This window comes from Xiphophorus hellerii, chromosome 18 (genome assembly GCF_003331165.1).
Source record: "Xiphophorus hellerii strain 12219 chromosome 18, Xiphophorus_hellerii-4.1, whole genome shotgun sequence".
NCBI classification, from domain to species: Eukaryota; Metazoa; Chordata; class Actinopteri; order Cyprinodontiformes; family Poeciliidae; genus Xiphophorus; species Xiphophorus hellerii.
In genome coordinates, this window is record NC_045689.1 from 6,011,810 (window position 1) to 6,028,295 (window position 16,486).

The window sequence follows — 16,486 nt, forward strand, 5'->3', positions numbered from 1 at the left end:
TGAAATTGTCTTGACTTCCTATTTGAAGCAGCCAATCAGACGTCAGAGTGTCCTCTAATCCCGCCCACTGAGTTTGGCAGGTGAAGTTGACCGTTTAGCACAGGAACAAGAAATAATTTAATAAATCATAAAATAATATCTAGTTTTGAAATTTAAATCAAATTTAATTGTAATTTATCTTAATTGAGGCATATATATTGAATTCTACATTTTATTGTTTTTGTATTTCCAGTTAAAAAATTAAATGACGTATTATAATTGTTTCATGATTTATTGGGATTTGGCACTCTTCACCTTCCATATATTTGCAGCAAAAAGGTGGATATTTGCATATTTTGGTAATAAACCGATACCAAGTAAAAAAATATTGCTGATATTGATACCTATACAGATACTATAGTAACTACTGAATAGTACAATATACTTGGAACTTCAGGTGTTTTTGTGATTTTTCCATTGAATCATTTTGTTACAACTTAGGACAGAATTTAGATAAAGTCTATAACTGTCTACAAAATACAAACTATAAACATGAACAATAGAACGATAAAACACATTTTTCCCACTGTTTTCTAAATAAAGTGCAAATCAATTGAAATATTTTTTTACGATGGCGTTGAGAAACTACAATGCAAAAATACAATTATCAAGACGGAATCTGGGATTAAAGTATTTATATGGAGCTAAATTGGGGCCATAAAGTTTGTTTTAAAATAAATAAATAAATAATTTGAAACTGAAAAATATTCAAAATTCTTTTTAAGGACTTTTTTCAGTTTAATTTTTTTTTTTCTTTTTTTGAACAAACTTTGTGGTGTCAATTTAGCTCCATATGTGGATCTCTTTTTTGATCAATCTGCCCTCTAGTTTTTTCCACTTTTTCCCATTTCTGCTAGTAGATATTTGATCAGTAAACTATTCAGAAAACTACTGATCACTTTCTTTCTACTTTGCTCACATTTGTCTCCCATATAAAAGTTTTCGTCGCATTAAAAAGGTTCAAAAGGCACGAATGGTTATTATGCAAGCTGTGGACAAAGAAGGCTTTAAAAATGAATACAGTAAGAGCTGAGTGTATCTGATTTTTTTTTCCCATCAGGCCCTTTCTGTCTCCTGGTGACAGGCCAGATAAACAGTGACTCACACTCTCCGCTGCCAAATCCCCGTACCACCATTTTCCAAACCGCTCTCCCTCTATGGAAAGCCGTTTTAACATAAAATCAGTTTAACATTACTCTCCATAATTACTTTATAGATATCTAAAAATGTGTTTTTACTCGATACATCTTCACTCTTCTGACTGGTGAATTATTACATTATTCCAATTATTACATTCACATTATAACTAATAAGAATAATAATTGAAGCTATTAATATTCAGCTGCATTTTGACGAGTTCCTTTCAAGATGTCATTTGAAGGGTCTCATCTATAATTACAATTTAAGATATCTCAAATGTAAATATGACTGGTCAAAGTTACATTTTACACATCTGAATTAAGAATTGTGCGTAAGTGACTGAGCTGTCCAAACAGATGCCTGCAGAATTTTACACACATTTAAGATTTCTTTAATTAGAATCAAACTGGTCAGGCCGAAAGGTGAGATATCTTAAATTTACTTTATGACTATTCATAATTTTATAGTTGGTTTCTTAAATATAGATGTTTCAGATAGTCAGCAATTAATTCCAAATATCTTGAATTAAAGCTTCTATACAAAGTAATGGTGAATCTGACATCATTTATATTTGTCTGTAATCTCAAGTTGGTATTTTATCTGGTCAAAATCTAATTAGAGATATCTTAATTTATTATGTTTATAGTTATAAAACAATTTCAGATATCTATATTGTAAGTATGCTGTAAAACCTAATCTAGTGCAAATACATTAGTACAGTTGAAATAAGACAAAACTAACTTACAGGTGACTTTTTAAAAAGTTATATGAGCTTGTTTTAAGTAAATAATTCCTCAATAATGATTGTTTTATTATCAGATTTTTATAAGACATTTTTTCTGTATTATAAGTATAATATTTATTTAAAACAAGCTCCTATATCTTGCTGAAGATTTACTTTTAAGCTAATTTTGACTTATACCAACTGTACTAAAAGATTTGCGCAAGAAACTGGAGCAAAAATACTTGGCAACAATTGTGTTTTTGCAGTGTGTGAAGAGACCGATTTTATGTTATGACAGCTTGCCATAATGTGAGGCCTTTACCTCCCTCTCTCATACTGCATTAGTTCAACCTCATCTCAGCTAAGTTTTTCTCTAATGCTCTTACATTAATGACTGGCCGTCTTGGTTTTTTGTTTTGTTTTTTGGGGGGGTTAAACTTTGTAACTATGAGCAACCGGACGAGAATCCCGCGGTAAACCACGAGGATTTCCGAGGTTTCCTAATGACGCTCCACTCCTGCGTGGAAACAAGCTCAAATGAGAAACAGAGGCAACCCAGCGCTTTGCCCCGTTTGCTCTCTGGCTTACAGTGACTCACATGTGAAGAATGTGGTGGGCCGGTCCTGAGAGTTATTAATATCTCCTTTCCTAGGGTCCGCTAACTCCCACTGTACCTTTATGAAAGATTTCCCTATTTGAAGGGTCTGAGTGGAAGAACGCCACACCCTCCACTGTGTGTTTTGAGAAGGAAAATCTGAGCTAATGTGCAAAACAAGATAAAATCCAGCTGAAACGAACCTTATATGGCCACAAACTCCGCTTATTTGTGTGTTTTAAGCTTGCTAAGAAATCAGAGAGCAGGAAAATCCCCGGGGCAGTTCGAACAATGCCTGCCTGAAAAGAGTCATAAATCACTTAAAATGATCAACATTACAGCAACAGAGGGAGAAACAGGCAGGTTGCAGCAGATGACCCCCACAGCAGAGCTTACTCAACAAAACCGGGGTCTCCGCTTGTACGTCACGCAGCAGCGGACATGCGGGGAATTCCTCAAAGCTGCGGTGGAAGCAGAGCGGCGGCCATCTTCTGCGGGGAAGGAGCGACATCTGGTGGAGGAAGGTTTTCCTTTTCATTCATTTCAACGAGTTTTCACCGGAAAATAAGTCAAAGTCAGATCAGGGGGGTCCAAAGTGCGGGTCCAGGGCCATTTGCGGCCACACGATTGACTGTGTGTGGCCCTTGACTTCAGGATAACAAAAGAAATTTAGGCAAAATTATCACAAACAAGTAAAATAGTCTTAAAATAGAAAATATTGGCTTAAACACAAAGGATTCTCTTTTTGCATTTTCTCCAAGAACCAGAGACTTTCACTCAAAAGCCAACTTTGCTTCACCCAAATCTGCTTTTAATGAATTCAAAGAAAAAGGGTCGTAAGTCCTGATTTTATTCATTAGATCTGATTAAACTTTTATTTTATTTCTTTTTCGATTGATGCCTAGATACTTAGCAAACATTTTTTTAATAAGGCAAACCTGCAGAACCCTTTTTAAGTTTTGGATCTAGAATAATTTACACATCCTATTCCAGTAACTTTGTTTAATTTACATACTGCATGTTAAGTTTAGTTTATAATTTAAAAAAACTTTTATTTTGACCCTTGAGTCCTTTTGGCCCATTTGACAAGTTTGGATTCCACTGTGTTAGATATTTAATTCTGTAGATATGCTAATAATTTAGTAAGCGATTCTTCTTGGAATTTCTTTCTGCACTTTAAAGCTGCAGTATATAACTTTTATTTATTTTTGCATATCTGTTAAAACTGTAACCATGTTGTGGCAGTTTAATATGAGCTGAGTTCGGTAGTAACTAGTTACATTTACTTGAGTAATAATTTTACTTTGAGAAGTATTTTTACTTGAGTAACTTTATTATGAAGTGTTGCTACTTTTACTCGCGTACTTCTGGATTCACTGAATTGTCAATCAACCTTATGTACGTGCTGCTAAATGTGTTAATGGTGGAGAAACAACTTAGTTACAGGAAAACGGTTTATCCGATCATTGGCTATGCTAACTAGCCTTAGCATTCATGACAGGCTCTGCTGTTAGAAAGACGTAGCGTATTTGAGGTGATTAACAGCGCGAGGCTCATCTTAGCTAGTTAGCACCAGAAGGCAGAGGAGCTCCATTTTTTTCAGATTATCTGTCTCATAAATTGTCACAACATGGTGAGTTTTAACAAATATGTATAAACATATTTTGCATATATGTTACATACTGCAGCTTTAGGATTCAAGGATTTTTAAAAATTGTAATATTAACTCACATTTGCTTGTTCGTGGTACAAAATTTGGAATCTGATCCCAGATTAAGAAGTCTAATATATAAAATACTTTATACTATATATAGTTACAGGATTTCCCTCAGAGTATTATAAGCCTGGTGGGCCACCAGGCTTTACTTGCCTCCCACCAGGTTAATTGACATTTTTCTTAAATTATTTTAAACAACTAATTTTATTTATTCAACTTCTAATTTTCTTTGTTTTCATTCCATAATTTTCTGTCAACTTCACATGTTTTAACACAGAAACAGTGAACCTGTATGTGTGTATATAAACAGTCAAACCAGAAGTGGTTTATACATTTCAGCAAGAACAGAAGAAAACTGTTAGAAAGTTTGTTTCTTTTATTCTAAAAGTTAACAAATCACATCAAAAATAGTAATTTTTCTTCGGTATTAATGTATTTACATGTCTTTTTCTGCTCTTAGTTACTGAAATGAAGAAAAATGGCACACATGGTAATTAGAAAATATGTAGTTGTGGGGAAAATGGTTGTAATTTTCTGGCATAGCTTTTCAACAATTGACAGAAACGTCAGTGAAACCAAAACATTGAAACATTCTGGGAGCGTTTAGAAGCTGAAATGATTTTTGATGTCTTTGATTTGCTTCATCATGTCTCCGATCTGCTGTCCCTGCTCCCTCAGAACGTCCTGGACCACCTTCTTCTGCTGCGCGTTGAGCGGGACGGCCGTCTTGGACGCGGACATCTCCTTGTCCACCTGCGTCTTCTGGTACTCCAGCTTGGTGTTGACCTGCCGGATGCAGTTGTCCAGGTGTTTGAGCTTGTCGCTGACGCTCTGCAGCTCCTTCCTCATGTCCTTCTCGCTGTTGGACAGGACGGGCAGCTGGCTCTGCAGGCTGCACAGAACCTTCTTCACCCGATTCATCAGCGCCTCCTGACGATACTTTGCGTCTTCGTATTTGTCCGCCAATCTCTCCGCCGCTTCCGTCAGACTCTTCCTCTCCTCCCGGCACGACGCCAGCTCCTCCACCTGCTTGACCTTCTGACCCGTCAGGAGCTTCACCCTCCTCTCCATCTCCTCGCGTGCCATGTCCTGCTTCATGATGTATTCCTCGCGGAACACCTGCATGACAGAATCAACGGTTAACCATTGGATAAATCTGAAAGGGCATAATGAGAATCATCCTATTAGGACACTATCTGCGTTTACATTAAACGTGTAATCCCAGATTTTTTTCTGCAGAATAAGTGCATGTATTTCAATACTTGGACCTACATATCACATAATATTGATGAATTATTACATTTTATGTTGGTTATGTTACTCATTTTTTATTAAAAAATGCATGCAGTAGAGAACCCTTTATAGAATATATGTAAAAGATATTTTAGTTATATTTAACGTATTTTACCGATTTCCTCTTATACATGTTTGAGATTTTAATTTTATGTCTTGATGCAACATTTTATTTTTTCAACATTTGCCCACATTTGTGATGGGAGTTACTGAAATACACACACACACACATATATATATATAAAATTAAATCAATCATGCGACTATTTTCGTGGCTTATGCCAGTGGTAACATCCGGCTGTTGATCACGTGACTCCAATGACGCAGTTTTGCTAAATAACTATTTAAATATGGCTGAAAAACCACCTCAATCTAGCGCAAAAACTTCTGTATGGAAAAACAAGATTTATTTTTTTTTTTTGCGAAATTGACGTGTTTCCATTAACCAAATTTATTTTCTAATTTCCATTTGCGTAGTTTTATAGTGAATGGAAATGCAGCTATTGGTGGACGGATGCTAGCTGCCATTAAGAACCAAAGAAGAAGAAAAAGACCTGCGTGGCTCTGCTGAGGAGCTGCAGACACTCCGCCGGCGGTGAGGACGCCTCCTTGTCACCAGCTTTCAGCACCATGGGGTTGTTGGAGCTCCGCGCCAGGATGCTACGGATGTGCTGCTCGAAGGAGTCGCTGGCCAGGCCGCGGAGGGGCGAGCTGGCGGAACCGGGACCCGGATCGGAGCAAAGCAGCGGTGGAGAGGGAGGGCGAATGGAGCTGAGAAGGGGCAACATGATGCACTCATAGCTGGAGGTGATGCAGATCATGGTGGCTCCCAGAGAGAGGTCAGACACGATGAGGAAGCCGCGGACCGGAGCCGAGCGCCGGCTGGGCAGCGGCCGGGTGCAGAGGATGTGCTCCACGATGCAGCGCTTCTCCGCGGCCAGCTCCTGCAGGCTGTCCTTGTCCTCTTCGTTGGACTGGAGGAACTTCTGCAGCTTGTTGAGCCAGATGAGCCCCACGCTGTGCACCCCGGCCTCGTGGGTGCAGTGGTACCGCTGCGGACACAGCGGGTCCCGGTGCAGCTTGATGGGGCAGGTGAAGTCAAACTCCTGCGGCTCGTCCTCCTCCGCTGCCACTCTGAGTGTGAGCTCCAGCTCCACGCATTCAAACACGTAGAGAGCCGGAATCGCCTCCGAGCCTCGGATCCACTCCTCCTCCTCTTCACACTCCAGCACCACGCAGTGATACAGCATCCCCGTTTCCGTGGCGATCACCAGGATGCTGGGGACGCATGGCAGGCACAAGACCGCGCATGCGTCGTAGCCGTAGTTGTCCTCCGCGGCGGGATACATGGGCAGTGGTCCGGCCGGTTTGCTCACGCTGACGCCGGTTGCATAGCTGGTGTAACTCACGTAGGTTTCCCCGTTTTCATAGAGGATGTAGAGGGGATAAACCGGTTGGTTTTTGGAGCACTGCGCCGCCAGCTGCCGCGGAGGACCGGAAGCCGAACCGAAATCGAAGGCGACTGCTATTTCTCCCAGAGACGCGGCGTAGGAGCGAACCGGCGGGTGGAGGCTGCTGGTTTCATCCTCCGACTGCGACACGGGCAGCACTTTAGCCGGCGTGTGCGGCGACTTCAGCGCGTAGAATCGGATGGTGTTGTCGGATGTGAGCAGAACCAGGTGGGGCTCGTCGGTTTCGCTCGGGTACCAAGCCGCCTGTCGCAGCTTCACTGACGGGGAGCTGGTGAAGAAGCGCTCCGCCACCGGGATGGTCTTGCAGTTGATCTTTTCCCGGCCGCCCTCGAACTCGGACCGCTTCCCCCACCGCTGAGGGAGCTCCAAAACCGAAACCCCTCTCTGGCCGACCAGCGCGACGAGGTGCTGCGTGGGGCTCAGCAGCAGCTGGCACACCTGGAACAGAGGCGGGTTGATGCACTGGAGCGTCTGGTACTTCCCGCTGCTTTCGGACTCCTCGGAGTTCAACTGCCGCAGGTTGGTGGTGTAAAACACGCCTTCAGAGTCGTCCCACAGGAAAAAGTCTCCACCCAGACAAAACGTCAGGTTCTTGGCCGTTTCCTTCTCATTTCTCTCGGACTCCGGGTCCAGCCTTTCTCGTATCTTCTTGAAAATAGTGTGATTTGGTAAATCATTCAGCCACCGATCTGCTCCGAACGCCGCCATCTTGATCAACTGGCCGAACATTCGTCATCAGCGTCTTCTTCGTGTTTAACAAGGCTTGGCAGCCATGTTTGTAGGGCATTACAGCCACCTGCCGGTAGAGGTTTGTACTACAAGAAATCAAGCTGACATCCAGTTTCCTCGAAAATCTCACAATAAAAATATGAAGAACTAAACTGTGTGACTTGTTAATAGTTCTGCCATGTAACCCATTATCACTGGAAATTACATTTACATATTTTGCCATGGTGCAACTTAAACACATCATATTTTAATTATACAGTAGGATCATCAAAAAAATTTATAAAAAATCAGACAACACACTAATTACTGTTACTGTGTGACAATGATCAAGACCCCATGTCATTTCAGAGGCAAGACCACAGAACTGGAAATATTACATGGAAATATGTATGTGTGTAACCTTTATTTCATCAGGTATGTCATTGAGAATAGAAATCTTTTTTTCAATCAAGACCTGGTTGATATCCCTGTGCAGAGCTGCAAATTCGACAACAGCACAACGAAATAGTGTTGGCCATAAATGCATGCAAAAAGATAGATACAGTAAAACAGTTGAAACTGTATTTGCATCTCACAAAAATAGTGTGTCTACACAATAGATGTTTGTGACTTTGACTCCCTTTGTTATATTATATTATATTATATTATATTATATTATATTATATTATATTATATTATATTATATTATATTATATTACGCAATGTTATGTTATATTATTCATGAGAATGCATTACTGTATTCTCACTTAAAATCCTGCTCACATTTTTCGGTCATTAACTACTTCTACTAACTTCAACTAATTGTGCTAATTCATGTTTCAAAACGTTCTGCTTTTTCTGGACATTATTGCTATGTCTTTTGCTAAACTTCACTTTTTTACTTTGTGAAATATTTGTGCTTTGGTGCAAATTTCAGCCCCTTTGAAATACATTGAAATTCTGCTAAAATCTTCTGCTTTTTCATAGTTTACTACTTCTGCCTACTTCAACCTAGAAACTCCTTTCAATTTTTATACTAGTCACAAGACTTTAAACTATATTCAAATGTCTCGGCTATTTGATATCTCTTACAGTTTTTCCACACTTGCGATTTAAGTTTTATGCAGATTTTTTCATCGTTTTCAGGTTTACAATGTAATCCTATGGGGGAATTCTCTAACTGTTGTCAGTTGATAGAGTTTATATTCTAGTAACTGATGATTTTTGAACTTTTCATTCTTTTTGACAAACAAAATGATGCTGTTCATACATATTTAACTCTACAGGAATAGTTTATGCATTAAAACGTAGTGACGAATGCCTACTTTAAGGAACTATTACTATCATTGCTACAGGTCTTAATATTTTCTGTCAAACTCTTCTGGAGTTCAGACATGTCACACCTTCTCCGATTCCTTGAATGTATTTCTTTGTTGTGCTCTGTTTCTCTGTGTGTCAGGATTCTGCTTTTACTGGTTTTACTGTCTACAAAGGTCTCCTGCAAACTTTAATCAATTTTAGCAATTCATATATCAAAATGTTCTGCTTGTTCTTTGTGCTTTTTTTTGGCTATGTTTTACTTTTCAACTTTTTCAACTATTTCAGGTTTTATACTAATTTCTGCTTCTGCTAATTTCTGCTATTTCTTTTGCTATGTTTTAGTTTTCAGCTTTTTCAAATATTTCAGGTTCTTATGCTTTTTTTTCCTGCTTCTTCTTGCATTTTCTTCAGCAATCATTCTGCAAATATACATTCTCACGGCTGTTTCGCCAGAAGCAGCAAATTTTTTTGTATTATATTATATTTTCTGTGTAATCATTAAACAGACCTGTCAGGTTCCCTTCCCAATATGGCGGACTGTTTCAACGTTCCGGGCTGATAGGAACCCGTCAGTTACACGCTGCCCTTGGCAACGCCTCCTAACGTATGACAGTGGCCCGGTGTCGTACATTTTGCAGACTCACCATGGCGTTGAAAGAGACAGCGGGGCTGTATGAGACTCTGAAAGCTGAGTGGAACAAGAAAAACCCGAACCTGAATAAATGTGGGGACCTTCTGAGCAAGTTGAAGGTGACAAATCTGTCTGGTTTATTTCTTTGTTTGAGTAAAATCGGAATTTATTTCAACACTGTGAAGCTGGAGCGCTATTAGCTAACATAGCTAGCATGCTAACGGTCTAGCGTAGCTTAGCAGAGGTAATGTTTTGCAGTTATTATGATTATCTACATTTGATTCTAGTCTTATCTACTTTTGTAATAACTTTTATTTGTATTTTTACCTTAAGGCATTTTAAAAGCCAATTACAACTCAATAAACAAATGTATAATGTGTTCTTTGAGGAGCTTTGGTATTAAAAACAATCTGATCTGCTTAAATATGGAATAATTATTCGTATATTTAAAAGAAGATGTATATTTTTCTACTTGTACAGATAATTTAAATGCTAAATTACACAAAGATAAACAATGAAAGCGTTTATACATGCATGGAGCTTTTTACTATAAAAGCTCAACACTAATATAAATTAATGTACCTTTTGATTAAATCTGGGATTATAACAAAAAAAATCTGATTGTTGGAGTTATTTTGCAGGCATTTTTAAAATGATTTTGTTATTATTACTTGCCAGTTGTCTGTTTACTTTTTGAGTCGATTGTTTAATTTAGTCCCTTGGGTTCATTTTGTGCTATTTTTCTTACACTTTTCAATTCTTTGATTTTTAAAATTAGGTTTTAGTTAAAGAAAAGATTACACAAACTATAATAACATAGTAACCGTCCACTCAGTCAGTTGAAATATAATTTGTTTGGACAAAAACTGAAGTAAACAATCTTTTGCTTATCTTTTTTTTTTTTTTTTTTGCAGGTTTCCCTGCTGGAGCTGAACTTTTTACCTACCAGTGGCTCTGCGATCACCAAGCAGCAGCTCATTTTAGCTCGTAAGTAAACAGAATCGGGTTGCGCTCCAGCTGTCAGGGATGACATTATAATGAAATATTAGTTTTAATCAGAACTGACTCGTGTTTCAGGGGATGTCCTTGAGATCGGAGCCCTGTGGAGCATCCTGAAGAAAGACATCCCGTCTTTTGAGCGATACATGGCTCAGCTAAAGTGTTACTACTTTGACTACAAGTAATGTCCCGTGTTTTGTCTTTTACATTCTTGTGAGAATTTATTCTGAACACTTGAGTTTCTATTGTAAGATGTTTTGTTTGTTTGTTGTCGTGTTTTAGGGATGAACTTCCTGCAGCCGCCTACATGCACCAGTTGCTTGGACTCAACCTGCTCTTCCTGCTCTCTCAGAACCGAGTGTCTGAGTTTCACACAGAGCTGGAGAGGCTGAGCGCTCGAGATATTCAGACCAACATTTACATCAAACATCCCGTCTCCCTAGAACAGGTGCAGTCATTGATTCCTGGAAGCAGCAGGGAGATAGAATACCAAATTTACTTTTATTTATTATAGATTTGAATTTCATTTTTATTTAATTTGTTCAGACAAAATGGAATAACTTATTTATTTTTTTATTTGATTGAAAAAAGAACAGTTTTGAATTTTTTATTTACAAAAAGAACAGCTAAATGTTTTATTTACGAAAAATGTTTTTAATTATTTTAGCTTTCATTTACAAAATGAACAGTTTTTCTTTTTTCTTTTAACTAAACTCATTTTATTTTAACAAACAATATTTATTTCTCTTCTTTATCTAAACAATTTATTTTTAAAAGTACAGTTTGTCTTTTAAATAAAGAACATTTTTTTGTTTTTAAATAACAGTTATATTACTTTTTTATTTATTTAAATAAAAATAATAGTTTTACTTGTTTTTATTTTAAAAATATATTTTTAAATAATTTTATTTAAAAAAAAAATTCTTTCATATTTTTACTTTTATTTAAAGAGAAAAATTGCAGTTTTTATTTCATTGTAAAACAATATAAATTGTGTAACATCCCCAACTAAAACACATTTAAATGTGCTCTTTTATCCTGATGCGTTTTAAAACGTCTCAGATATTCTTAATGTTGAACACAGCAGGTGAAATAAAAATAAAAAATCTGTTTGCAGCTTTTTATCAGCTGGTTGTTCTTAAACTTTATCCAGATTTATCAGGTTAGGTAAAGCTGCTACAGATTGTAACTTAATCGACTTTCCTCTTCACACTGTGACACAGGAGGTTTGGTTCATGTCCTGTTTTATTCCTCCTCTCAATAAAATGGATTTGCACATTTTCATGTATAATCAGGTAAAAATGTAAAAGATTTAAAGATAAACTTCCACACAGATGAGCTCTGTGTGTGAAAACAGCTTCAGGATCTAATGCCTGTTGTTGGTGGATGTGTTGTTTCTAAAATGTTGTTCTCTCCAACACCGTGTCCACAACGACCCAACCTGATATGAATAATTAATCCTTCCTCTCTTGTCATCTCAGTACCTGATGGAGGGAAGCTACAACAAGGTTTTCCTCGCCAAAGGAAACATCCCAGCTGAGAGTTACAACTTTTTCATAGATATTCTGCTGGACACCATCCGGTAAGAATCAGATGAACCCTAAAATTTCCTGCATCTCTTATTTCATTCTTAATGGCTAGATCTGACTATTCTTCACTCAGTAACAACTTCCACACTGAAAACTGTTGTCAGCAGCGTTCATGTGTGGTGCCGTCACCGATTGGAAAAGGTCAGGGGTTAAAGGTCAGAGCAAATAGAGCTGAAAACAATCTTCCTCTGGTCAGCAGCTGATTTATATATTATATATTATTTCTATTTCATCACAATGAGTCAAAAGAACAAGATTCTCTATAGATGACACTGCAAAAACAAACTACTGCAAAGTATATTTCTTCAGTTTCTAGTGCAAATATCTCATTACACTTAAAATAAAACAAAAGTAACTTTTCAGTAACATATAGGAGCTTCTTTTAAGTAGGTAACTCCTTAATATTGATAAAAAATGCTAGTTGGTTGGTAGATTATTTCACGTCTTCAAGCCATTTTTTCTCATGTTATAATTTAAATAATCTGCTGGTGGTTCTAATACTTTTCTTTCTACATTTTTAAAATAAAATTTTAACAGTAAATGGATGGATATTTCATTCCCCAATTTAAAAAAAAATCATGCTTCTGCAGTTTTATAAGTTGTACTGGAAAATATTTTCTTGACTACATTTGTGGCAGAAACATAACTCACTTTCATTAGACCACTTAAGCTTTTTATGAAATATTAGAAGAATAAATAAGAAAATTTACATTTTATTGCCTAAAATGCAACAATATAACATTCCCTTAGTGAGCGCTTTATATTTTTGTAATAAAAAATTAATCAGCAGCTAAAGATTACTCCTAACATGAACATGTGAAAAGTTTAACACATCAATACAGTGTCGGGCTGATCTATTGATTATTTCTTTGAATTAATCGACTGATAATTGGATTGCAAAAGATGTTTAATAGGAGCTTTTTACAGAATCTTAACCAGGTGAAACTGAAACTGTTCCACTTGAGGAGCTCTGGCTAGAAAATATTTACAGACAAAGAAGATTTTTTATCTTTTAAATGCGAAATGTGTGTATTTTTCATACAGGTTTTGTTTTAATTACGGCTCTGATTGTGTTGTGTCAGCAAATGGCTTTTTTTGAGTCTGTACTCCAATTAATAATGAATCATTTACTAAATTGGCTGACAATTACTTAAATAATCGATTAATCACGATTAATCGCTTCAGCCCTGTTGAGATTAACGTATTTATTCTCTTGCAGCGATGAGATTGCGGGTTGCATAGAAAAGGCCTACGAACAGATCCAGTTCAGTGAAGCAACCAGAGTTCTTTTCTTCAACTCTCCCAAAAAGATGACAGACTACGCCAAGAAGGTAAAACAAACATTTTACGTTACGGAAAAACCTTCGTTTGATCCTCATTTAAAACGTCACATTAATAAGGACAGAAAGTTCACAGTGTGTTTTCACACGCTGTGAACTTTGAACAGCTAAGTTTTGGCACATGAATTAGAGAACGACCCGATGACCTGATGGGGTTTCTGTCCCGTTTGTCCTCAGAGAGGCTGGACTCAGAACCGGGACGGCTACTACACCTTCACCAGCCAGCAGCAGCGGACGGAGGAGGTGGCCATCCCCTCCAAAGAGCTGGCGGAGCAGGTCATCTTATACGCGCGACACCTGGAAATGATTGTGTAATCCGCCCCCGGGAACACTCAGCCATGCAGAGACAAACACGCCGCCGCGCCAGGAAGCATCGGACCGCTTCAAACTCCGGCGCCGCAGTTCCCTCAGAGCGGACCTGCAGTTCCCTCAGAGCGGACCTGCAGTTCCCTCTGTCCGTCTCTACAGACCAAACTGAGTTTAATCTGGATTATTTTCAACATTTACCTTGGACTTTTTTGTTTTTTAAGCTTGATTAAACGCATAGAGCTTTTTATTTTCTTCATTACTTTCAGAAATGTCTTTTTTTTTTTGTGCCCACAACTGAAAGAAACGCCATTAAAAATTGTTTTCTAACCAGTGATGTCACTTCCTCCCCGGACGGTTTATATTATAACAAAATTATTTGTTTGCAATAAACTGTTCCAAAAAATAATCCTTTACGTATCTATGAATTTATTTAGCTCTATTGCTTTACCATTTCTAGCTTGATTTTCTCAATTTTCTTTTGAAAAGAAATTGAACTTATTGAACTCAGAAAAGTTCCTGCAGGAGATTCATAAAATGTTTTTAACAAATTATAAGCAGAAGGTGCAAATTTAGTGTTTCATTTTCACATTTTAAGTTTTACTTTATCTCGACCATATTCACATCCACAATTCAAATATGATATATATTTAGAAACCATTTGTTTGAGAGGTAGGCAGAAGAATGAACTTATTTAATCCTACCTCCTTTCTTTTCTATATCTATATGTATATAGATATACTGTATATCTATATAGATATATATCTATATATAATTTTTTTTCACAACAGAGAGATAAAGGACAGACGTCAGTTCTTTAAAACAAACATAAATCCACCAAAAACAAACAAACCGTCTTCACAGTGGTGGAGTCAGTTTCACTCTATTTCTACCATCAACATTGATTCTTCCACCAAATAACCACCTAAAGGGGCGGCATTATATGTTTTCCAGACACATAGCGCCATTTTATAGCACAATCAAGTTACTATGTTAACTTAAGTTGTTTTAAAAATGCTACATATATCAGATATGACTTAACAGAAATGTTACTTCCTAATTCAATACCTTGGAATTGGGTCTCTGTCTCTTTAAAAACTCCTGCTCATTCTGAAACTCCGCCTTCAGGAAGTCATCATAACATGGCTCCTATGTTAACCCACTAATGTTTTTACCTGCGTTTCACTGAGAAGTAGCTCCTATAACGAGCTCAGTTCCACCAGGGGTTTGCTAATTGCTGCTGGCTAGTCTGAAGGAGCTGAGCGGGGAGGTTGTGGGGGAGAAGCTAGGTCTCGAATAATATGAATTATTTTCCTGCTACAGGAAAATTAATCATAATTTTAAAACTATTATTAAATAAAGCAAATATATTTATAGATATTTTAAAAAAAATACTTGAATAGAATAGAATTCAACTTTATTGTCATTGCACTGTCACAAGTACAAGCAACGAGATGTAGTTTGCATCTATCCAGAAGTGCTCTACGAGATATAAATATTTATTTACAGATGTACAAGACTATGTATGTATGGACTATAAGGGGTTATAGCAAGAGATATACTGTAGATATTGTGTATAAATATAAATATGGGAGCTATATGCACAGATTATACAGAATATACAAGAATGTTAGGGAATGGATTATAGATAAATAATGGCAGATAAAATTTACAGGTTGTATGTGTGTGTGAAGAAAACAGTCCGTGATGTGTGTGTGTGTGAGGATAGTCCATGTGTTATTGTTGTATGAGAGGATAGGGGAGTACAGTCCTTATAGTTTATGTTTTATGTCAGGAGGCGTTCAAAAGCGTGACAGCTGTGGGAAAGAAGCTGTTCCGGTGCCTGGTGGTTCTGGTCCGTAGGCTTCTGTAACGCCTCCCAGAGGGCAGGAGGGAAAAGAGTGTGTGTGCTGGGTGAGTGGAGTCCTTTGTGATTTTCCCGGCCCTTTTCAAACACCGCTTCCTGTAGATGTCCTTGATGGCAGGGAGCGGTGCCCCGGCGATATACTGGGAGGTTTCACCACCCTCTGCAGCGCCTGCCGGTCGGAGACAGAGCAGTTCCCGTACCAAGCTGTAATACCGTTGGTGAGGATCTCTGAGGACAGGTGGTTCTTCCTCAGGGTCCTCATGAAGAAGAGGCGCTGATGCGCCTTCTTAATGAGTTTGGAGCAGCTGGTCGTCCAAGTCAGGTCCTCGGAGACGTGGACTCCCAGGAACTTAAAGGCGTCCACACGCTCCACCACTGTCCCCTTAACGTGGATGGGTGGATGTGGGTCAGTCCATCTTCACTCCATTAATTGATATAGAAAGAGTTATTTTCCTCCTACAGGCAAAATAATCACCATTTTAAACAATTTAAAAAAATAAAACAAAAATATTTATAGATATTTTTTAAATTGTAAAATAAAATATATTGTTTCTGTCGTTCTTTCGGAGTATCAACCAGAGGTCATTCATGTTTCATGAATATAAACGCATGCCACACTTTTCAGATGCTTTATTAATTATCCGTCTCACAATTATAAATTGCTATCTTTTGGTTTGTTACATGAAACCATTTCACAAACATTGAAAAAGTCCAAAAGGAATGAATTTAACTGTGTAGAATGAAGT

The 16,486-nt window shown here is 37.7% G+C and overlaps 2 protein-coding genes across 2 annotated transcripts; one reads left to right on the plus strand and one right to left on the minus strand.

The window, feature by feature from the left end:
• Window positions 1-4,573: 4,573 nt before the first annotated feature.
• Window positions 4,574-8,302, minus strand: nup88 (nucleoporin 88). Its single transcript, XM_032545835.1, has 2 exons — window positions 6,063-8,302; window positions 4,574-5,334 (listed from the first exon to the last, which is right to left on the minus strand). The coding sequence occupies exons 1-2, from the start codon at window positions 7,707-7,709 to the stop codon at window positions 4,819-4,821; spliced, it is 2,163 nt and encodes a 720-aa protein (XP_032401726.1). The 5' UTR covers window positions 7,710-8,302; the 3' UTR covers window positions 4,574-4,818.
• Window positions 8,303-9,585: 1,283 nt separating this feature from the next.
• Window positions 9,586-14,284, plus strand: psmd8 (proteasome 26S subunit, non-ATPase 8). Its single transcript, XM_032546091.1, has 7 exons — window positions 9,586-9,758; window positions 10,554-10,626; window positions 10,717-10,819; window positions 10,921-11,086; window positions 12,120-12,220; window positions 13,447-13,558; window positions 13,745-14,284. Exons 1-7 carry the CDS (start codon window positions 9,615-9,617, stop codon window positions 13,880-13,882), a joined length of 837 nt encoding a protein of 278 aa, XP_032401982.1. The 5' UTR covers window positions 9,586-9,614; the 3' UTR covers window positions 13,883-14,284.
• Window positions 14,285-16,486: the final 2,202 nt, after the last annotated feature.